Below are 22,220 nucleotides of genomic sequence, written 5' to 3'. Positions count from 1 at the left end.
ATACAGAATGGTCATCAGCACAGTAACAGTAATGCAGTTAAAAAAATGAAAGAAATAACTCCAACAAGAATTGACCAAAAAAAAGATGATCGAAGAAAAAAACTGAAATTACATTTTCATTTTTTTCCATAAATAAGGCACACCAGAGTATAAGGCACACCTTCAATGAATGACAAAAAGTTTTCCAAATATAATACATAAATATTTTTTTCCAAATATAAGGCACAGCACATTATAAAGCTACAGTAGAGGCTGGGATTACGCACTACTTCTTTTACAGGGGGAAAATGGAGTTGGTAGCCGCTGATAGTCGTTGCAAGGTGGTGCACCTGCGTATAAGACGCATGGTCATCTTTTGAAGAAAAAAATGGCTTTTTGGTGCGCCTTATACACTAGAAAATATGGTATGTTCAAAGAATCTGTTCAAAGTGGGAGATGACTTGGTGAAACACTTCCATGGTTAGAAAAAAAAAAATAATTACTTAAGATCATACAAATAGTATCTGATTTACAACAGACGGGTCAGTACAGAGGAGGAAGAGTGACAACAAACACAGAGAGATTGCAGCATTGCAAGAAGGGAAAGGCCAAGAGCAAGCTCAGCATGTCCAATTAGCAGAGTGACAACAAAACTATATTTATTTATTTCTCCTGCGCCCAAGTGGAAGCAGCATCACCAAACACATAAATATATACTAAATCCCTTAGATAAGCTTAGCAAAATGTGGATGCGCGCCGAGTATGATTGTCATCTCCTTAAATCTGTGATGCTTTACATATTTAAAAACATACACACACAAATCAGTCAAACTTAAAAATAAGCGAGTCGGACACCAACGCCTTGGGGACAAGTGTGGTCGACATGAATATTTCAAGAAGAACCTGTCACTTTCAGAGCTCCTTCCAATACAAATGGAAAGATTAAAGAGGTGAAATCTGTCTGCGAGGAACATGATGTGCGCAGCTCAATAATAACCATGTCTCGATTGCCCAGGGAGGCTACAAAGTCACATTTCATAGATGGAAAATATTGCAACTCATTTGCACCCAATCGTGCAAGTGCTAAAAGTGTGGTATTGAGAGGAATTAAACACAAAAAAAAGAGCTCAACTAGAGCTGCTGATGAAAACTGAATGGAAATCCAGACTGACTAAAAATCCTTGGAAGTTTGAATATTGGCATCGTGTCTCATCACATCTCCATGGATTAAAATATAGACTGCAAGGTTGATAATAAATCTTATCGTATGTAATATTGGATTTTTTACATACAGTACTAGGGGTTCCATTATCGCATCCCTTGATGCATTCATCGGCAGGAAAAAAAATGCCACCCAGCACTGACGTCACCCAATGACATCATCATATCCCATGATTTACAGCCATGTGGATTGGCTGTGCATCTTCTCAGCCCCGGCCAACAAAGCAGCGCTTTGACCATCGACCATCGTATGATGCAGACGCACTTATCTGCAGCGCTCCATTTTGCCATTGTAGTGACATTGCATTGTGATTGCAACATGTTTTTTTAGGGGGGGCAATTAAATTAACATAGCAGACTGACCGAATGTCAATGAGATTGGTTCACCTTGAAAAAAAAAAAAAGATAGACAGATAATGAGAAATGGGTGACTAGGCCGGTGATGGAGCAGCAAAATGTTGTAATTTGCCCATCTTTCATGTTAATGAATAAAGATGAACAATGATGATGAATTATCGTTAGTTTTATGAATATAAAATGTAATTTCATTTTTTTTCCTCGATCATCTTTTTTTTGGTCAATTCTTGTTGGAGTTATTTCTTTCATTTTTTTAACTGCATTACTGTTACTGTGCTGATGACCATTTTGTATTTGAGTTAATGGTGTGTGTGTGTGTGTGTGTGTGTGTGTGTGTGTGTGTGTGTGTGTGTGTGTGTGTGTGTGTGTGTGTGTGTGTGTGTGTGTGTGTGTGTTAATTTTGGGTTGAGTGAACGCTGGCGCGTCTGGCTCCCGCTGCTCACCCGCAGTAAAACTTGACCTGTGACTGTAAAAGTACTTTGTGACCCTTAAAGGGACTTATAAATGACATTTATTATTATTATTATTATTATTATTATTATTATTATTATTATTATTATCATCATCATCATCATCATCATCATGTTATATAAGTGTACCACAGACAAACTGTCAATTACTTGTTGAAGCTTAATATTGGAAATCTACAAAGCATGTGAGTAGATTCTTGTAATTACTGCTCATTTCTAGTATCACCTGGCAGTCTTGGTTTACTCACCGGTACTCCTCGAGGTCCAACTAGCCCCGTTAAACCCTGTTTCCACAAAGAAAGAAAACAAAGATTGTGAAGGAGTGATTTTCACAACCTGGCAAATAAAGCTGGACTTGCAGCCATTGCTTGAATGGTACAAGACATTAATGTGTTCATTGGTTTTCCAACGACAGCAACTTGTACAACGTCTCTTTCTGTGTGTTTCTGTTTAAATTTTTCTGGAAACTGTTCATGTTATCATGATATTTGATGTGTTTTTATTTTAATTGAGGACATACGGACTACCGTGTCTCAAATATACAAAGTCTAAATAACTTTACATATTTTAACTCGTTCACTGCCATTCATAAATGTATTCAGGAATTGAAAATATGATGTAGAGCGCCATTCCCAAATTTGTTCGGTTTAGTTTTTTCTTGCTTGGGTGCCGATAAAGCGCCGGACAGACTTCTGGCAATGTTTTCCCTTCCACAAGGGGTCAGCATTTTCCTTTTTTTTTCCATGTTAGCACTTCAGCTGTTGTTTAAGTGCTATATAAACCAATATGTATTTTGGACAGCCGCCCTCATTTCAAGCTCATATAACTCCAGACCCATATAACTTAGGAATTAAGTTTTTTTTTTTTTTGATGAAAGAAGAGAGTCGAAGATTTGTTACGCTGCATTGAATGTTTATGTAGTCCTTCCTAAACCTCAATATTCTGTGTGTCCTGGAATTCGAGTGACAATGACAAAAGTCCTGACACTGGAGTGTGCATTTTTGCACATGTCTGGCAGTGAATGAGTTAAAGAAGAAAACATATTTCAATCAATACTAGTTGAGTTAAAGAAGAAAACATATATTTCAATCAATACTTGTCTAACTTTACAGTACTTACCGGCTTTCCATCCTGACCAGGTTTACCGGGTTCTCCTTCTAATCCCTGACATTAAAAAAAAACACACGTTAGCCTTTAAAAACAAAAAGCAAACAATCATTTTCTTTCATAAAAGCACACGTTAGATTTGACTTCAACGCTCGTCAAACACAAATTAAAAATGGCAACTCACCTGCGAGCCATTACTTCCTTTCTCTCCAGACTCGCCTCTTCCTCCTTTATCACCACGAGGTCCTTCAAATCCCTGTGAGTGCCGATGACACAGCATTTAGAGATGTGCCAAGATGAAATATGGCACACCCTGACAAGGCTTTTAAAAAAAACGTAAAGCTTACCCGCTCGCCTTTAGCTCCCGGTTGCCCAGGCTCACCAGCATCTCCTTTCGGTCCGACAATACCAGGAGGTCCTCGGGTGCCAGGTGGACCAATTAGTACAGAGTCCGCAGATGCACCCTGTCGATTAAAAAAAAAAAGGGGAGGATGTGTACTGTACTGTTTTTTTCATTATTTATCCGTGTTGAATCTCTGGGTGCAACAACCATGAATTCACCTTTTCACCAGGTGGACCAGGCAGGCCCGAAAGCCCCACTTTACCCTGATGAAGGAAAAAGAACTTCAGAGTTAGATCTTAAAAGGGGAGTTTGAAACAAGTAAATAAAACAAAAAACACTTTTATCATATGTGTTTAAATATGACCAAAGTCATTTTGTTTTCATATTAATACATGACAAATATGTAGAAGGCTTCTTATATGATCTATAAGAAACCCGTGTACTCCACCCAAGTCATAATGTCCGTTTTTCATAAATATGAAAAATCAATTTTTGGTGGGTACGGGATATTCTTTTGTAAACCCGCCCCTTTCCGAGTGTGATGTACCATATTTTCCGGAGTTTAAGGTGCAACGGAATATAAGGTGCACCTCCAATGAATGGTGTATTTTCGAACTTTTTACATAAATAAGGCCCACCGGACTATAAAACATCTTCAACGAATGAAAACAGTTTTCCAAACTGCACATAATATATAAATATATAAACAATTTCAAAATATATGGCACAAAATATATGGCTCTACTCCTACAGTAGAGGCTGGGGTTACGCACTACTTCTTCCACAGGGGGAAATGGAGTCGTGGCGGCTGACAGAAGTTGCAAGATCTGTTGTGGCTCAATATTACTTCATGTATAAGGCGCACCTGCATATAAGGTGCAGGGTCATCGTTTGAATAAAATTAAGGCTTTTGGGTGTGCCTTATACACCTTATAATATGATAATTAAATTGAATGTCAATGGACAATGTGCAGCATTCTAGTATCTATGCCCCGGCCAATAGGGGGCACCATAATGTAGATAGAAATGTCTACTCAGCAAGCCACATTCTTCACAGAAGATAAATAGTGTATATTTATGTTATTTATATACTTTTGATCTTCTTCAGTTTGGGTTCAAATATATGTCGCTTGAAAGCGCTATGACGATGTTAGCCCAATAATGATGTTTCCCATTGTGTGTTAAGCTAGTAGATCACTTAGGTAAAGTAACGTGGCCGTTTTAAATACACAAGATGTAAATCTGTTTGTTTTATGGTGAGTTTGACAGCAAACTTCAACTGACAGAGAAAATGTTCTCAAGAAAATTAAGGCTTTTGGACGCGCCTTACACACCGGAAAGTACGGTACATGAGTGTCAAATCCATCACTTTATGTCACTTACAGCATCACCTCTATCTCCCTTTTCTCCTCTGTCACCCTGAAACACAGATGTGCACATGATTAGCAAAAACATCTTGCGTCCAATGTAAAAGCCCTTTTCCATTACTTACCTTCTCTCCCGGTCTCCCAACCTCTCCAAGCTCACCAGCTCGGCCCGGAACGCCGGGAATACCCGGCTTTCCTGGCTCTCCGGCTGGGCCTGGGGGTCCCATCGGCCCTGGTTCTCCAATGGCTCGACCCGGGGGCCCAGGTATTCCCACCGGGCCTCTCTCTCCTTGATCCCCCTTTGCCCCCCTGTCTCCCGTAAAGCCACGCGACCCCTGGTGTCAGGTTGATAAAAATGAGAGCCGTTTGCGACAATCCTCTTTGGTTTTTGACCATTATCCGAGTTGTACTTACATCCAAGCCAGATGCTCCTCTCAGACCGGCCTCACCCTTGTTTCCTTTTTCACCTCGCTCTGCTTTCACTATGGGAGCAGTCACAACGGCGTCCTTGTCCACAACTGCCTTCAGGTCAGATACCTGTATCGACAGCATAACAAAAGGCGATGAGAGTGTCTGCAAAAGGTGCCGAAATTGTGATTTCAGCCGGTGCGTTCAATTCCAGCAGCCTGAAAATTGCTTGTAATCAGTCTCCTTTGTGCGACATGTCTGCCGTTGAGTTGAGAAATAATTTAAGGTAGTGGAGTAGGATAAAAGCAAAGTTTGAGGAGAGAATTGGGGGGGAAAAATGACGTGGAAAAATGTGTCAACTCCAGTGACAGGGTTTTTGTCTTTGTCACTTGAATTCCAGGACTCACAGAATATTGAGTTTTAGGACAACATAAACATTCAATATGGTGTTAGACACCTTACACTCTCTTCTTTCATCAGAACAAAAGAGTTAATTCCTAAATTATATGGGTCTGGAGCTATATGAGCCTGATATGAGGGTGGCTGCCCAAAATACAATACAAACGTACATACACGTTTATATAGCGCTTTAACAACAGCTGAAATGCTGCCCCCCTGTGGAAAAGAAAAAATATTGGCAGAGGCCCTTGCTAGAGGCTACGGCCAGCACTTTATCAGCACCCAAGCATGTAAAAACAAAACCCAAACAAATTCGGAAATGGCACTCAACGTGATATTTTCAATTCCCGAATACATGTGTGAATGGCAGTGAATGAGATAAGAGACAGAGCAACCAAAGGAATGGTACAGTATAGAGTTATGATGCTCACCAATGACTTATTTTGGTCTAAGTCACCCTGCTTAATCCAATCACTGCACATCCTTTTTTTCATTTTCTCTTTTGACCCTTTAAGCCAACCCAACCCGATTTAATGGGTTAGAAGAGCTTTTCACGCATGTAATTTGTTTCGACAAGACAAAGCACTGCTGAACAATCGTCACATTCAAAATACAATTTCTTTTCACAGATAAATCAATTAAAGTGCAAGATTTTAAAGTTGGTATAAGTGAGGATTCTTAATGATTTTGTAAATTGAAAGTGTGATGGTGTTATTGATTACCATGGGTGTATCGTTAAAAGTTTCTGGGTTGGAATCTTGTTTCAGTTTTTAGTTTTTTTTATAGTGTATAGGACATTTCAAGCACATGATGAGATTAATGTGCTTCACATAGTTACAAAGCAACTGTTAAAGTGAAAAAAAAATGTAAGAAATTAAAAAAGTATAGAATACGAAGTAGTCTATTAAAATTATTGGAAAAAATGGCAAGAACATGATTTTGCAAATATCGAATGTAAAAACACTTAAAAAAACCTTCATGATCGCTATGAAGACAAAAACAGCATCATTTTAAACCCGGATTTAAAAAATTACATTTGTGGGTAATCTCAAATCTGTTGAGAGCCTATTTGCATGCGGCATAACAGCAACATGCTGATGCACCACATTTGATTTGAACTCTGAGCTCCATTCAGGGATTTTGGAGACCAGTCGCAGAATTGTCAAAATCTATTTTACAGCACGGCAGGAGATTAAAAAAATAAAAATATAAGCTTCTCCTGAGATTGCCTGGTGCTGGCATGGATTTTCTGCATCCTCTGATTCCCACTCAAGTTCCAAAAACACATGTTCGGTTGATTAAACTAAATTGCCTGGAGCTGTGAATGTGAGTGCGAATAGTAGTTTGTATCAAGCGTTCCTTGTTTAAATAAACATTTTAGATGTACAGTATACCATTTGTAAACATGCGATTTGCTTTACCTGTAACCAAAATAAGGTACTTTTTAACCTGCTACATCAACACTCCCTAGGATTGACTGTCGACACTCCGAGTGTGACAAAAATCAGCTGGACTCAAGTCTATCCGCAACAGGATTACCGGTAGCGGATGGATGGATACAAATGGGAAATTTCAATTGAATGTTGCTGGCTGACTTACTTCCTTGCCTCTTATCTCCTTTAAAACGCAGTACAATACAATACAATACAATACAATACAATCAATAGAATCGAAGTGCTGACTTTGCTGACTTGGGAGTGGGTGTGTGCACAAGATTGCCTTGAGCGATCATTCGTGACTTTAAGATTGGAGAAGGAAACCCGAAAAAATTAGCTGACATACCTGAATTCCAAGGTTGGCCAGTGCCTTCTGTACATCCTGGATATTGAAAAACATAAATAATTAACCCTCAAAAAGCAGGCACGCTGCGGACTCATTTCACTACAAATACAGATGCGTTACCACTGCAGTTCCTGGTTTGCCAGGTGCTCCATCCTCTCCTGGGTCTCCCTTGAAAGTGAATCATCCAAGCGTCAACGCAAGAAGCAAACGCACCAACATCACATGTTGAGTTAATCAAAGAAATAATCTAATTTACTGTTTCGCCTTTAAAACCAGGAGGACCTCTTTCACCCTGAAACAACAAAGTTCGTGTCAAAAGAAAACCGAAGTGATTGCTGATTCGAGGCAAATAAGGATAACTTACACGAGCGCCAACAGCTCCGGGAGTTCCCGGTACACCCTAAAGGACACGAGAAAAATGACAATTGTTGGTTTGTGATGACTGCACTTGACATCCAAGTCTGTGTGGGCTCTGGAATACGTTTTGGGACTGTGATGAAATAGAATAAAGACTAATGATTGTGGCCCCTGTACTCCTACAGATGATATAATCGTGATGCTGGCTCGAAGAGGGTTATGCAAAAGGAAAGTCCAAAATGGCGCCAGAGTAGGTAGCCATCAGTGAGTTCTCTCACGTTGTTGTTGTGCGTCATGTGGAACTGATACGAATTTTTCAGCATTTTTGGCCACGACATTCATCAAGGAGGAGATTGCTGAGTGGTCCAGTCTGCGGCTGGATGGATGCAAGGCTTGAAGAGCCCGCGATGAGAAGGAGCGTCAGCGCAGAGCACCGATGCGTATGTGGAATAGTCGCGGCTTGGAATTGGTAGCGGATTTACGTGGGACAGGAGATGCGAGACATTGTCTTTTGTCAATGGATGATGCAGCTTTGTGGTTGCTTTCAACATTTAACTTGTAGCAGATGTGCACATTCCACCATTACATCCTGATCCACTGGTGAAAAGGACACTTTGATCCTCTTCCCTTTCATCTAGATATGCTTCATACAACAAAGAGAGTGCAGAAAGTGCTAAAGATTGAGTTTTATTATTTGTTATTAGTTTTGTTGTTTTGACTTCAAGATGGCGTCGCGAGAGTAGCTGCGTTTACAGCAGGTCCTGTATTTTGTTTTTCTACTTCTTCCTTTCCTCTTAATTTCATCACCTTGCTGCTGTGAAATGTACATTTCTCCACTGCAGAACTAATAAAGGCTAATCCAATTCAATCCCAAAAAATCATGATGTCATTGATTTTTTTTTCCAATTGTTTAATCGTTTCATCATGTTAACACTGTACTATTTTAGTGAAATGTTATTCTAATCACAGGGTGAATTATTGAAATAAATCTTCATGAGGTCAAAATAATTTTTGACAACCAAAGTAATTGAAGTGGATATGTGTGCTATATTTCACAAAATACCTCTCTGATGTATTACATTCCAGAAAAAAAATATCTACAATAAAGTGAGGTCGTAGTGACTTTTTGTCACAAAACCTAAACGGTTTGCCCTTGAATAAAAAAATTTGAACACCTAGGCATTTTTTAACAGTTCCCTGGAGGTGTTCCCTGCGAATGGGACAGCATAATAGAACTCCCCCGGCCACAGCCGTTTCCAGCGGGGAGGAAAAAGAACACGAGCAGATAAGACTGTGGGAAGGAAGCAAGGCTCATACAGAGACAGATTAGATAAAATACACATCACTGCAGCTACATGTGGGAGGGCGATGCGGCTGGGGATAACACGGCCACACAAGAGCTGAATATAGAATGGAGAGAAACGCTATGCAAACCTGCACCTTGCATGTCTGTGTACAACCAAAAGATTAAGGCGAAGGAGAACAATTATTTAACACATAATGACGGTCTGCCCGGTAGCCCTTGAAGGTCCACATTATTCCTCGCACACCACACCGCAGTTGGAGCAGCGGTGTGTGTTCATCTGCTGTATACATTTTAAGAGTGTTGATGGCAAAATGCAAATTTGTTCCAACTCACAGGTGTTCCCGGGGGACCTTGGGGGCCTTGGATCGGGGCTGTCTCAACCCCTTTGACATACACGACCTGAGTGAGACGTACGGTGTGCAGATTAGTCATGAAATCGGGAATTCGCAATGTATTTCCATATTGTGTAAGGATAGTTATCTGCAAATTGAAATGCTAAATTAAGGACTCATAGAATGTAAGTCTGGGTTTCTTGTGTGGTGTTTACATGCTATGCCTTCATGGCTTTTCTCCGGGTATGACAGTTTTCTCCCACATTTGGAAAAAAAAAACAGGCTTGGCAGGTTAATGGGACACGCTCAATTTAAATGGTCCCTTTGTGTGCTTGTAATGGATGATTGCTTGGTATATTTTTTTAACTCAGATTAGAATTGAACAGCTTGGAGTTTATCTGCCCCCCCCCCCCCCCCCCCACACACACACACACACACACAAGATTTATTCACTCTATCCAAACCACTGCTTGCTGTGCATTGTCACCAATCAGCAGTGAAGATTTTTGCATTCAAAAAGATTTTTGCTTGCACGTCAAAGCAAAAACAAACAAACTAACAAAACAACAAAAATAAATCCATCAAATAACACATTGTACATAAAAACAAACTAACGGAATTAAATAGTGTTTGGAACGACAAATAACACTCCACGTGTCCTGCATGAAATGCTCATATTATTTTGGGACAAACAAATGCTATTCGAATCTTGTTCATTTCAGAGTACCATTAATGAAATTGTTTGACTCTGAGCATTAACCTTATGATGCCAACCCACGACTGGATTCACTCTAAATAATGAGTCCAACTATTTTTCTCAGTCGCACCTGTCCAGGAGGGCCAATACTGCCAGGCAGTCCAGTCGGTCCGGCGGGACCAGCTGGGCCAGACGGTCCGGAAGGACCCCGCTCTCCTTTTTGCCCATCACGGCCCTGAAAAAGAAATCATTGCTTGCACAATTTTGCCTCTCCCACAGGCTTACTTCTTCACAGTGCAGCGTGAAGAACTGAACTACCACATCAAAGCAGAAGGCCACTGCAACCCCGACTCTGATGTTCTCTAGATTATTAACCTAAATTTGCACATGAAAACCAGAGTCTGACATTTGCCACTGCTCTGAATTCCTCTCAGAAGTGCCTTCCTCTTAGAGGTTTTACAAGTTTGATCATAAGAAGATAGGATGACACCCGTAGTCACTAATGTTGTGACAGCAGGTGATAGAGCATCGAGCTAAAGTTGAGGTGGCACGCAATGAAATCAAGTGAAGCGAAATCAATGAAAAAAGTGGAGTACGATGGTAAAGCTCAAACACTTGAGAAGAATGATGATGGAAATGAGATTTGGCAAAACTGACATCTCGACCAGCAGTTCCAGCGTCTCCTCGGTCACCCTGTCGATTGAAAAAAAAAAAGACACGTCAGCAACAGAAAGAATCAGACATAAACATTATCTTGCCGAACTTTGACACCTTCGATAAATATGTGGATTACGAAATTGAAAAAGCAAGCTAAAAGTGGAAACGGAATTGTTGTAAAGCTGTTGTTTTTTTGATATTTTAAACCAACAAGAGCTTTTGTCAAAGGTTGAATGCTTAAACTGCTCATTCCTCAAGTACCGAATTTTCCGGTGTATAAGACGCACCGGAGTATAAGGCGCACTCCTAATGAATGGTGTATTTTCAAACTTTTTTCCATATAAGGTGCACCAGACTATAAGGCGCACCTTTAATGAATGAAAACAAATGTTTCCAAATATCTATTGTAAATACATTTTTCAAATTTAGGGCACACCACATTATAAGGTGCTACAGTAGAGGATGAGGTTATGCACAACTTCTTATACGGGGGGAAATGGAGTCAGTGGCTGCTGACAGTAGTTGTGAGACCTGTTGTGGCTCAATATTACTTCACATATTAGTTGCACCTGCGTATAAGGCACAGGATCATCTTTTGAAGAAAATCAACTTTTTTGGGTGCGCTTTATACACCGGAAAATACGTCGATGAAAAGGTTCATTCAGCCGTCATCTGTACTGAATAAGAGCCTACACAGACGTACCGGATAATACAGTACTTTTCAACACACTTCTTTTTTACAGATAACCCTAACCAAGTTTCAAAAAATAAATAAAACAAAACTCAAACCATCAGAAAAGAAACAGTCTGTGTGAAATAATCATTGACTGGAACGCGTACCTTTCGGCCATCTTCTCCCGGCACGCCATCCTCACCCTGTGTAATCAAAACAAACTGCATTAAAGACTCCGCAGGAGGAAATGGAATGATGGCCAGTCTTGCAGAAGGAGCACTCAGATAATTCAGTGGCACCACTTTACAGACTCATTCAGGACAGCCATTATGCAGTCAAGCCTGAAATAAACGTCTGCACTGTTACTGACCAGCAGGCATCCTTTCCCGGCGGGAGAGCACATCAAGGCTATTACCATCTCAACAATAGCGAGATAAGTGAATTTCTACTGATCTAATACGATTTTTTTTTGACTGTTGACTTTGAAAATGATGGAAACAGCACACGTTTGCCAGGTGAAATCCTATGTATTACCATTTTGCCAGGAAGCCCAGGTTTACCATCCTCTCCTGCTTTGCCCTGAAACGACACACCGAAAACGCATCAATTTATCAGTCAATAAATGTGAAGCGTATATCTGTGGTGCCTGTAAGAGTAGATGCGTACTCACGGGGGTCCCTGCAGTCCCTGGAGCACCCGCAGGCCCTTGGGGACCCTGTTCACCTCGAAGTCCTGCTAAGCCCTGGAATCAGTTTGGGCATTTTAAACACCAAAATGTCAGTGGTAATAGCAATACATTACAAGCACCATGAATGACTACAGGACAGCTCTTGAATTGGATTGCACCAGGGTACTATATTCAGGCCTATAAAAAGGATGGCTATAGCTATAATAGTAAATAGCAATATAAATTAAATTGCCGTATTTTCCAGTGTACAAGGCGCACCAGAGTATAATGCGCAACCCCAATAATTGGTGTATTCTCAAACTTTTTACATATACAAGGCCATCGGATATCAATGAATGAAAAAAATAATAATAATCCAGAATCAGAATTAGAAAGCCTTTAATAGTCCCACAATGGGGAAATTTGCAATCTACAGCAGCAAAATTGAAAGGGGTGGGGGGGGGGTGAAAAGATTAAAAAAATATTCTCAGCATAATACAAATGTCAGAAGACTGTATAGCTGTGCAAAAATATTTCATAAAAAGAACTATACATTGGGCAAGTATAAAGGTATAGCACAGTGTATGCCCAAAAGCCTTCATTTTCTTCAAAAGATGACTCGTACACGCAGGTGCACCTTATATGTGAAGTAATATTGAGCCACAACAGGTCTCGCAACTACTGTCAGCAGCCAAAGACTCCATTTCCCCCATAGAAGAAGTCGTGCTTAGCCCCAGCCTTGACTGTAGCATCTTATAATGTGGTGTGCCTTATAGTTGGAAAACCTTTTTCATTCATTGAAGGTGCGCCTTATACTCCATTGCACCTTATAACACCGGAAAATACGGTATTTACTTTTTCAAATGTCAGGCTAATTACCCAAACCTTAAAGGAACTTAAATATTTGTGTTTAAGAGAGAAAAAAACAGGATGTTTACTGAATTTCACTTTTGCAAGCATCTATTCATAGAATCAATTACATCTCATAACTATTAGATGAGTCAATGTGCACTTGAAGAGTAATTATGAAAATGACCATTTTAATATGACATCAAAGTGGTAAGATTTCTTCCCTGACAACAGAACAGAAAGTGAACGAACAGCTGCTAACATCGCCACAGTGCACCCTGTAGGATGCCTTGTGTACACGCCAGGCAGCTTTCTGGGAAATAATTGAACTACCATATTTTACGGTGTATAAGGCGCACCCAAAAGCCTTGATTTTCTTCAAAAGATGACACTGCGCCTTACCCCAGCCTCTACCACAATGCCTTATAATGTGGTGTGCCTTATATTTGGAACTTGTTTCATTCATTGAAGGTGTGCCTTATATATGGGAAAGTTGGAAAATACACCATTCATTGGGGGTGCGCTTTATACTCCAGTGTGCCTTGTATATATGGCGAAAATTGGAAATTACACTATTCGATGGGGGTGCGCTTTATACTCCAGAGCGCCTTATAATCCAGAAAATATGGTAAATACAGTAAAGTCTCGTTATATCGATATTATCGGGAGTCCGAAAAATATCGATATAACTGGGACTAACAATATATTCGACCCTGCGCGCATGTAATTTTCTCCTTGCGGTCATAGAAATAGTATCGTAATAAGCGGTACTATCAATATAACCGATATCGATATAACGAGACTTTACTGTATATGAATGTTCAAGAGAACAGTTTCCTTGTGTTGGTGTCGACAACAATAACAACTTGAATTTACGGTAGGTGAACTCACATCTCTTCCTGGATCACCCGATTTCCCAGGATCACCCTGAAATTTATAGACAAAAAGAAGCACACAAAAAACGTATTAGCGCTCGACATGTTCTACATTGGAAAATGTTCAACATACAGCATGTTTGTTGGGTTTGAAGCTCCAGTACCCTCTGACCAGGTGGTCCAGCAACACCCGGTTTACCATCCAGACCGGGACGTCCGTCCAATCCGGAGGCTCCCCTTTCTCCCTGATTAGACAGAGAAGTTAAAATGAGAGCCAAGTACTGTATATAACTCGCTACAGCTCGGAGCTGCCAAATGACCTGGTGGATATTATCACGTTCTTAGACAGGCTAACCATTCCAACAATCACCCCAGAGGATGGATAAATAAGGATATTACAGGAAACAAGTGATGCATGCAATTAAATCGACGCAGAGTGGAAAGACTTGACAGGTTGTCAATAAAACATACCCAAGGAATTTGCTAATAAGGGAACACTGATACTGAGCAGTTTATCACAGGGCCTGGCAGTACCTGTTTGTTGTATTGTATTTATAAAAGCCTGCCACTTGCATTTTACCGCATAAAAGATGTTTGACAACTTTCCATTCAAAATCGAATATAATAGGTTTACATATTTAGGATTATTTTTGCAGGTGTTTAGGGATTAAAGTTACGGATTTCATGAGATCACATAAATATAGTGTGGTTAATTTTACAGTTCTTTGCGTTTCAGATAATCCCCTATGAAAATATTCATAGAGTTACATTATATTTAATCTCATTATCATAGTGGCTGCCTTTCCAGCAGCTCCTATGTTTTGCTTTTCTACTTTCATTTCTTTCATAACTTTGCTGTGAAATGTAAATTTCTCCACTGCGAGACTAATAAAGGCAAATCCAATCCAATCCAATCATTTATTTGCATTTGTGAGAGGAGAGGATGCACAAAACTGGGTTAGATCGAGGACACTGATTCACTGTGGCGACCTCTGAAAGGAAAAGAAGAGGAGAAGATTTATTTGCATTTGTTTATTCTAATGCTAGGATGAAAAAAAATCTACTTAGAGATGCTGGATGGTTTGGATTACCCAAATTTCTTGGCATTTTTTTTGGCTGCCATCCTAGAAAAGTTAATTCATGAAACTGAAATGAGTCCAAGCTGGGTTCAGTGGAAAAACCAACATACTGCCAACACTCACAATATCGCTCTCAAATAATAATATTCACAACCCCTAGATGTCTCATTTAGGATGATTTTTTTTTCTCATATGTACATTAATTTAAAGCAAAATAGCAGAAGGCAAAACCGATCTATCTGTGCTTGACAATTTTTTTGGTACATTGTCTCATTTAACAAAATGGAGATTTGTGAAGATAGAATGTGGTTCTGGTAGAGTGCCATATTTCAAACCTTCTCTCCAGGCGTTCCTCTTTCTCCAATGTCACCCTGAAAATGTAAATAATGGGCGGTAAACATCACTCCAACACAACTAAATCTATATTGCTGTAAAAAAAATACACTTATAAGTAGAAAACTCACTCTGGAGCCAGCGAGCCCACGTTGTCCCTCAGGACCCTTCGGAAAGAGCAGGGAAGGAACAAGTCACACAGGTTGATCATCCATGCATAACAAATCAGCAGGGAAAAGGGGTCAGCGGTGCATACGCCAACGCTTATCTGGAGCTCATGGAAGCATTTATAAACTGCCAAGTATGAAGAAGACTCACTCTTGAGCCGACGGCTCCAGGAATTCCAGCTTCACCTTTCTGACCATTGCTTCCATTCGCTCCGGGGTTACCTTTGTCTCCCTGACAAAGACAAGAAAGGTATCAAACACTTTGTAGGGCCACACAGTAAAAGTTTCATATGCATTCAATTCAAACGTGGTGGTGCATGTTGGTTGCTGTCAAAGTATTCCGAATGAAAGCATGCGGTGACACGATGGATGAGAATTACTTTTCCGATCTGCGTGAGCAGCTGGCAGAAGGTGACAAATTCCAAGGGTCAATTTGGAAATGATGTTGTCAGTTTCACACTTAGCCACATCGTGTGTATTAAAAATGCTTTGGAGTGGTGCTTTTGCCTGACACACTGACCCATGTGATGTGAACTTCGCGGTTCGATTATCGCGGACCTTGATGCATTGTAGATTTTTTTCAGACCTAAAAAAAATGGCTGCTAAAAAATTGCGTTACTTCAGGTTATCTACTGTATGTATTCTCGTGTTTTCATTAATACTTAATACCCCCTGCCCCCCGACAATGGCTCATAAACGGCCCGTGTCTTCAAAATCATCTAGCAAACCCAAAAAGAAGAGGAAAATGATGACAGTGAGTGAAAAAGTAAACTGACATGACAAACTGAGTAAAGGCGAGTTATGCAGCAAGTTATGCTGCTGTTACACACCATTACAACAACAATGAATCTACAGTGCGTTACATTAAGACGAGTAGTAACTGTAAATATTATACTGTATATACTGTATGTTGATAGTGGACTGTTTACTTTATTGCATTAGAGATTTGTACTGTACTACACATATTTACTGTGCATGTCCTATACTGTGTTCCACAAAATTTGGCCTTGTAAATATTTTTTATACTCATATACACGTAAATTTACCAATAAATAGGGGTAGGGTTCGCTACATCACGCTTTTTCGTCTATTGTGGATGGTCTCGGGACTGCATTAACCGTGATAAACGAGGGATTTCTGTATTTTATTCACAGTGAAGACCCGACGGTGGAGTGGTCTGAGTCCATACCAGCTTGATTAAATCACCCATCCAGCCATCCATCCATCCATGCATTTTCTACCACTTATTCTATTCCTTGTGAGCTTGAATCAGCTGTCTGTGGGCGAGAGGCGGGGTGCACCCTGGACTGATCGTGAGTCAATTATGGAGCCTATGTAGACAAACAACCGCGCACACTCACATTCACAGCAATAGACAGTTTGGGATCAAAAGCTAAAAGGGAGAGAGAGTAATCCTCAAAAAAATAAATAAATCCATCAAACATATATTGTATGTTCCAGCTCTCGTCAAAAACGGTAGTCTGATGAATATTGTATTCGCGGAATCAACAGGATCAGCTGCAGACTGGAGGTGATGAGGAAGTGCCAGAAGAGATTTGCTGGGGAGCACATCAATCCATTGAACCATATCAACAGATTGGAATTTGGTGTTTGAGTAAACCCGAAATTGTAAAAAATAAAGTAAAATAAAACATTGCTGAAATGATTTGGGAGGAATGTGTGTCAATGGTACATGATTTGGGATTGTGTTATAGTGGCGATATAAATGATGCCGTTATAAAGGTCACGGCAGCAAGATAATTTTTTCCCCTGAGAATTAAACGCAAAAAGGTGACTGTAGGGTAGACAGGAGAGCTGTCCACACGGGCCCCATTTGAATCGGGTCAGGGACAAATTGAGACTCTTAAAAAAAACAACATCCAGCTGAGTTAATGGCCTTCCACAACAACAAAACACAACTGGTGACATGGATGGAAACCATTATACAGTAGGGCTTTACAGTGTTACCATGGCGACTCTGCCCTGCTGGACTCCTTGGCCTCCTTATTGCTGCTACAAGTTGTTAATCTGCTTGAACTAAATCTTCAATACTCTCTTTCCCATCTCGTTTGTGAAAAGATTCAATGTGCAATGCAACTGCAACTGCCGTTGGAATGCGGTGTAATAGTGTTACGCACCTTCTCCCCTTGGTCTCCTTTTAACTGGCCTTGGATGTCGGTCTGTTTGAAGAGGAACAGAGACCTTAAGGTGAAGTTATAGCAGCACCTATTATGCTAATTTGCGGAATATGGAGTCATCAATGAAATCATTCAAATGTGAAATTGACATCAATCTCATAAAATACTTTCAGTTTGATTAAAACGGACTTCTGCCAGGTGACATACCAATTTTCCAGGTGGACCTGGAGGGCCTTGATTTCCCTAATGAAAGATAATGAAAAAGAAAATTATTATTATTATTCAACTGTACATGCCAGCGTAGGCATATGACAGGAAAATGTATGACGGCAAACCTGCACTCCCTTTTCTCCTCTGGGGCCTGCGAGTCCAGGGCTGCCCTGTGAACAAATATAGATCAATAGTAACTGACCTTCCGCCTGTGGAAAGGCGTGCAAACTTATTGAAAAGCTGTCTGTATGAAGATCTGCAAACGTGGGCCTCACATTGCGTCCCTGCTCCCCTGGGTCGCCGGCATCTCCCTTCTCCCCGGGCCGTCCCGGCTGACCGGAGATTCCCTAAGGGCAAAACCACATAAAACAAAATGTACCCAATGCAGCAATGCGAAAGTCTGAATATTTTTAGCCTTAGTTCACTGAGTCCAAGAAACTGATCATACCCTCACTCCTCGTTCTCCAGGCTTGCCGGGAAGTCCTGACTCCCCCTGAAGGAAGATACAAAAACAAACAACAGTGAAATAACTCAGCCATGCTGAGAATGATGAGAATGGAGATCACTTAAGTTATCAGCATTCATTGGTCCAAATTATGAGCAAATGAAATGACATTTCTAGGTTATGCTACATGTGTGATATGTATATGGCTTGGGGACACATAAAGAAAGAGAATCTGAGATCAGACTTACAGGGGTGCCTTCATCTCCTTTGTCCCCGTGTTCTCCCTGGAAAAGAAGAATAAATAATGTTGATTTCATAACATTGAAGAAAAAAAACTCCCTGAAGGGCAGTGCATGACATACACTGTCTTATTTCTCTCACAAAACAATCGAGGATGATGTATTGCCTACAAGAGTATCCTTGTGAGAAAGATGCATGGGGGAAGGAAGCGAACATCATCTCACATTCAAGAGGGAGACAGAAATGACTTATTTGTCAAGACAGGGTCTATCTTTTTCCCCAAACTACTTTTGATTTGCATTGCAATCATCTACAATTTGAGTCTGCCTCTGGATGCAAATGTTGAGCTGATGGTCACAACATTCAAATCATGGCGAGATGAACATAACCAAAGCAAACTTGAAAATTCACCTGTTTCCCAGGAAGACCAATCTTCCCGGGGATTCCTGGACGGCCGTCCTCTCCCCGCTCTCCAGGGTCTCCCGGATCTCCCTATGGGGCAGATCCAAGATCAATTTGGCAAAGAGATAAATAGAAACATCCAACAAGTGGTGGAAAAGGGATGGCTGGATACAACCAAAAAGCCAAATAAGCTCCTCACCTTAGAACCGGGCCTACCGTTGACACCAGGGGTTCCCTGGGGAGGGAAAGAGAGTATATGTATTATGCATTTGTCGTATGGGACACGACTGAAAAGTGGCGCAAGGGAAATCGGGATGAATAATAGAAGCGATTGTCAGAAATATTTCACAGGCACTGTTATGGCGACGAAGGCAGAGGTGCTAGTAGATAAAAGAGAAATCTCCACATCACTCACCGCTTCCCCACGCTCTCCTTTAGGTCCGATCATGCCAAAGCCTGACCCTGGAGATCCCTTTCAAGGTTAGAACAAAAAAAAAAGTGTCATTTGGATACTTTCCTGCATCTGGGTGCTTATTTTCTTCACTACGGGCATTACTGACTTTCTCTCCTCTCTGTCCTGGATCTCCCTTTGTTCCTTTGGAGCCTTCAAAACCAGGCAGACCAGGTTCCCCCTGGAGCAGCCAACCAGAGAATATATGTCAGGTTATAATGGTAAAATTGATGATTGTATGAGATGATGTTACTTACCTGCTCCCCTTTCTTCCCTCCGGGACCTTGAATCTAGGGGATGTGAAGACAGTCAAGTCACGGATGTACAAAACGGGTCATTTTTCGACACATTATTTTTGCCAGACCAACTCACACTTCGCCCTGGTTCCCCTCGTGCACCTTCACTTCCCTGAGAAGAAACCAGTTATTTAATCCTTTGCCGGGATACTCATTACACGGCATTATTAAAGGTTCTGCAGTCGAATCACGCTCCGGCTGACCTGACCCATCTCGTACAATTACTCCTAATTGAATCTGTCTCACCTTTTCTCCCGCCACACCGATGGGCCCTGGGGAACCCTGAGGAGAATTGGACAGACTTAGACACGAGACTCCCAGTAAAACTCGAGTTATGAAACAAAAAAAGGTCATGCGAACGCTTTATATTCACCCTCAACCCCGGTGGTCCTGGGATGCCTGGTTTTCCTGGATCCCCCTATGAAGATAAGAGAAAAATAAAATGAACACTTGGAAATATTGACTAAACTACTGTCCAGTAAAGCCACATTATGCTTACTCGCTGTCCAGTTTCACCGACTAGTCCTCTTTCCCCCTGTAAAGAAAACAAACGCACAGTTGGGACATCGTTTTCTGAAATAATGTCCCCCATGTTGCATAAAAATCACATTTTATAATCATGCAACCACATTTTTTGGGGCGCGCGCAAAAGAGGCTTACATTTCCTGTCACACAAAGCAAAGCGCGCCTCTTTTTTTGGGGGCAGTTTTGAATATCATTTCACTGAGATAGACCTTCACGTGGTGACAAAAAGAGATTTAATTTATGTGGTCCATAGTCTGGCCAGAGGGAGTCAGTATTATGTCCATAATTAGCTTCCACTTCTTTTTTGTCACCGATGTCTCCAAACTGTGCTCATACAAACAAACACAATAGGCTGCATGTATAAATTCTGGTTTTCTCCATTATTTGGAGTACCAAAAGTAGTTTTTAACATGATGCTGTCTGTTGATTAAAAAATGCACTGTGCGCTGCATGCATGATATAATCTGCTACACACTGGATTGACTCCTCCTCATATCTCCTCTTACCCGGTCTCCCTGCGATCCCGGCTCACCCGGCTGACCTCGATCACCCTATTGGAACAGAGCACGATAGAGGTCAGTCTTCCAATAAGATGCTCTAGCGCATCTCATTTTTCATACCTTTATCGTACCTTACTGCCAATTTCACCTGGGGGCCCACGAGGACCCTGAAGAACACAACAAGACTCTTAATGTGGAGAGGTAAGGTGTTCACCTTCATGTATCCAAAGATTGAATAAGTTCAACTACAAAGAGCTTGAGGACCCGGTCTTCTTCCTCTGAAACTGTTAAAACCGAGATCCATCCACAAAACACCAATACTGAGTTTGTTGTGTGCTCGGCTGACCCACCCTGTCACCAGGATCGCCCTGCCTGCCTGGTAGTCCGGGCTCGCTAACTGCACTGTCACCCTGTAAAATAAGAACAAGGGAACACATATTTAACGGAAGAAGGAAAGATGAACTTTTTAAAAATCAAGGTGTCACAAGGAGGTGCATGGAGAGAGAGCGAGAGAGAGACAGAAATGATTCAATACATTGGGAAAAAAAAATTAAAAAATCCAAAATACACTTCAATATTTTATTTTAACAATATTATTATTGTTATTATTAATATAAGTGTAGAGTCAAATTATCACTGATTGCTGTAATCACCAGACACTCTTATCAACTTCAAAGCTGTCAAAGAAAATTTTAAATTGAAGTGCAGTAGTATCAAGAGTGCAATTGCTACGTTCCTTTTTTGTTTGTTGGGTAAACTTCATTTAGTAGTACTGGACATTAATATGAATGACTTTCGGACATAAAGGGATAATCAAAACATGAACGTGCAAAGGATTCAGTGACGTCCATTTAACTCATTCACTGCCAGACGTGCAAAAATGTGTCCAATCACAGTGCCAGGGTTTTTGTCATCTCTCATCTCATCTCATTTTCCGTACCGCTTATTCCTCATTAGGGTCGCGGGGGTTGCTGGAGCCTATCTCAGCTGTCTTCGGGCACGAGGCGGGGGACACCCTGAATTGGTTGCCAGCCAATCGCAGGGCACACAAAGACGTACAACAGTCACTCTCACACTCACACCTAGGGACAATTTGGAGTGGTCAATCTGCCTGCCATGCATGTTTTTGGAGTGTGGGAGGAAACCGGAGGACCCGGAGAAAACCCATGCGGGTCCGGGGAGAACATGCAAACTCCACACAGGGACGCGAACCGGCGACCTCTGCACTGTGAAGCCGGTGTGCTAACCACTCGACTACCGGGCCGCGGTTTTTGTCATTGTCACTCGAATTCCAGGACCCACAGAATATCGCGTTTTAGCACTACATAAACATTTAATGCAATGAAAAAAAAAGAGTTAATTTCTAATTTATATGGGTCTGGAGTTATGATCTTGAAATGAGGGCGGCTGACCCAAATACAATGCAATACATACATATTGGTTTATACAGATGCTCCCCTACTTATGAACATCGAGTTACGAACAACGGTACATACAAACATTTTTTGTAGTAGCCTATGTAGTATTCTCTCCAGTTGTACATGTGTATATATTTATAGAGCATATATTTTGTTAAATGTTTATTTTT

General features: G+C 40.9%; 1 protein-coding gene across 1 annotated transcript in view; it reads right to left on the bottom strand.

Moving 5' to 3' along the window:
• The window catches only part of col7a1 (collagen, type VII, alpha 1), a 61,511-nt gene that overhangs the window by 19,315 nt on the left and 19,976 nt on the right, over positions 1-22,220 (bottom strand). The window contains exons 40-80 of the mRNA XM_089010686.1: positions 20,983-21,042; positions 20,764-20,799; positions 20,639-20,683; positions 20,107-20,142; positions 19,981-20,025; positions 19,854-19,889; positions 19,684-19,719; positions 19,569-19,601; positions 19,421-19,492; positions 19,276-19,332; positions 19,060-19,095; positions 18,870-18,950; positions 18,467-18,502; positions 18,222-18,266; positions 18,049-18,120; positions 17,899-17,943; positions 17,771-17,806; positions 17,564-17,605; positions 15,577-15,657; positions 15,390-15,425; positions 15,261-15,296; positions 14,011-14,091; positions 13,863-13,898; positions 12,126-12,197; positions 11,990-12,034; positions 11,623-11,658; positions 10,783-10,818; positions 10,256-10,360; positions 9,430-9,495; positions 7,798-7,833; positions 7,690-7,725; positions 7,554-7,601; positions 7,434-7,469; positions 5,259-5,381; positions 4,970-5,179; positions 4,861-4,896; positions 3,696-3,740; positions 3,482-3,598; positions 3,319-3,390; positions 3,147-3,191; positions 2,276-2,311 (exon numbers count right to left, since the gene is read on the bottom strand). Coding sequence (XP_088866812.1) covers positions 2,276-2,311; positions 3,147-3,191; positions 3,319-3,390; positions 3,482-3,598; positions 3,696-3,740; positions 4,861-4,896; positions 4,970-5,179; positions 5,259-5,381; positions 7,434-7,469; positions 7,554-7,601; positions 7,690-7,725; positions 7,798-7,833; positions 9,430-9,495; positions 10,256-10,360; positions 10,783-10,818; positions 11,623-11,658; positions 11,990-12,034; positions 12,126-12,197; positions 13,863-13,898; positions 14,011-14,091; positions 15,261-15,296; positions 15,390-15,425; positions 15,577-15,657; positions 17,564-17,605; positions 17,771-17,806; positions 17,899-17,943; positions 18,049-18,120; positions 18,222-18,266; positions 18,467-18,502; positions 18,870-18,950; positions 19,060-19,095; positions 19,276-19,332; positions 19,421-19,492; positions 19,569-19,601; positions 19,684-19,719; positions 19,854-19,889; positions 19,981-20,025; positions 20,107-20,142; positions 20,639-20,683; positions 20,764-20,799; positions 20,983-21,042 — 2,319 coding nt within the window. The remainder of the gene's footprint in view (positions 1-2,275; positions 2,312-3,146; positions 3,192-3,318; positions 3,391-3,481; positions 3,599-3,695; positions 3,741-4,860; positions 4,897-4,969; positions 5,180-5,258; positions 5,382-7,433; positions 7,470-7,553; positions 7,602-7,689; positions 7,726-7,797; positions 7,834-9,429; positions 9,496-10,255; positions 10,361-10,782; positions 10,819-11,622; positions 11,659-11,989; positions 12,035-12,125; positions 12,198-13,862; positions 13,899-14,010; positions 14,092-15,260; positions 15,297-15,389; positions 15,426-15,576; positions 15,658-17,563; positions 17,606-17,770; positions 17,807-17,898; positions 17,944-18,048; positions 18,121-18,221; positions 18,267-18,466; positions 18,503-18,869; positions 18,951-19,059; positions 19,096-19,275; positions 19,333-19,420; positions 19,493-19,568; positions 19,602-19,683; positions 19,720-19,853; positions 19,890-19,980; positions 20,026-20,106; positions 20,143-20,638; positions 20,684-20,763; positions 20,800-20,982; positions 21,043-22,220) is intronic.

Source organism: Hippocampus bargibanti, linkage group LG12 (assembly GCF_051943395.1).
Source record: "Hippocampus bargibanti isolate YZ-2025 linkage group LG12, ASM5194339v1, whole genome shotgun sequence".
NCBI lineage: Eukaryota > Metazoa > Chordata > Actinopteri > Syngnathiformes > Syngnathidae > Hippocampus > Hippocampus bargibanti.
Note: the sequence above shows the minus strand (reverse complement) of the source record. Positions and strands in the feature narration are given on the sequence as shown.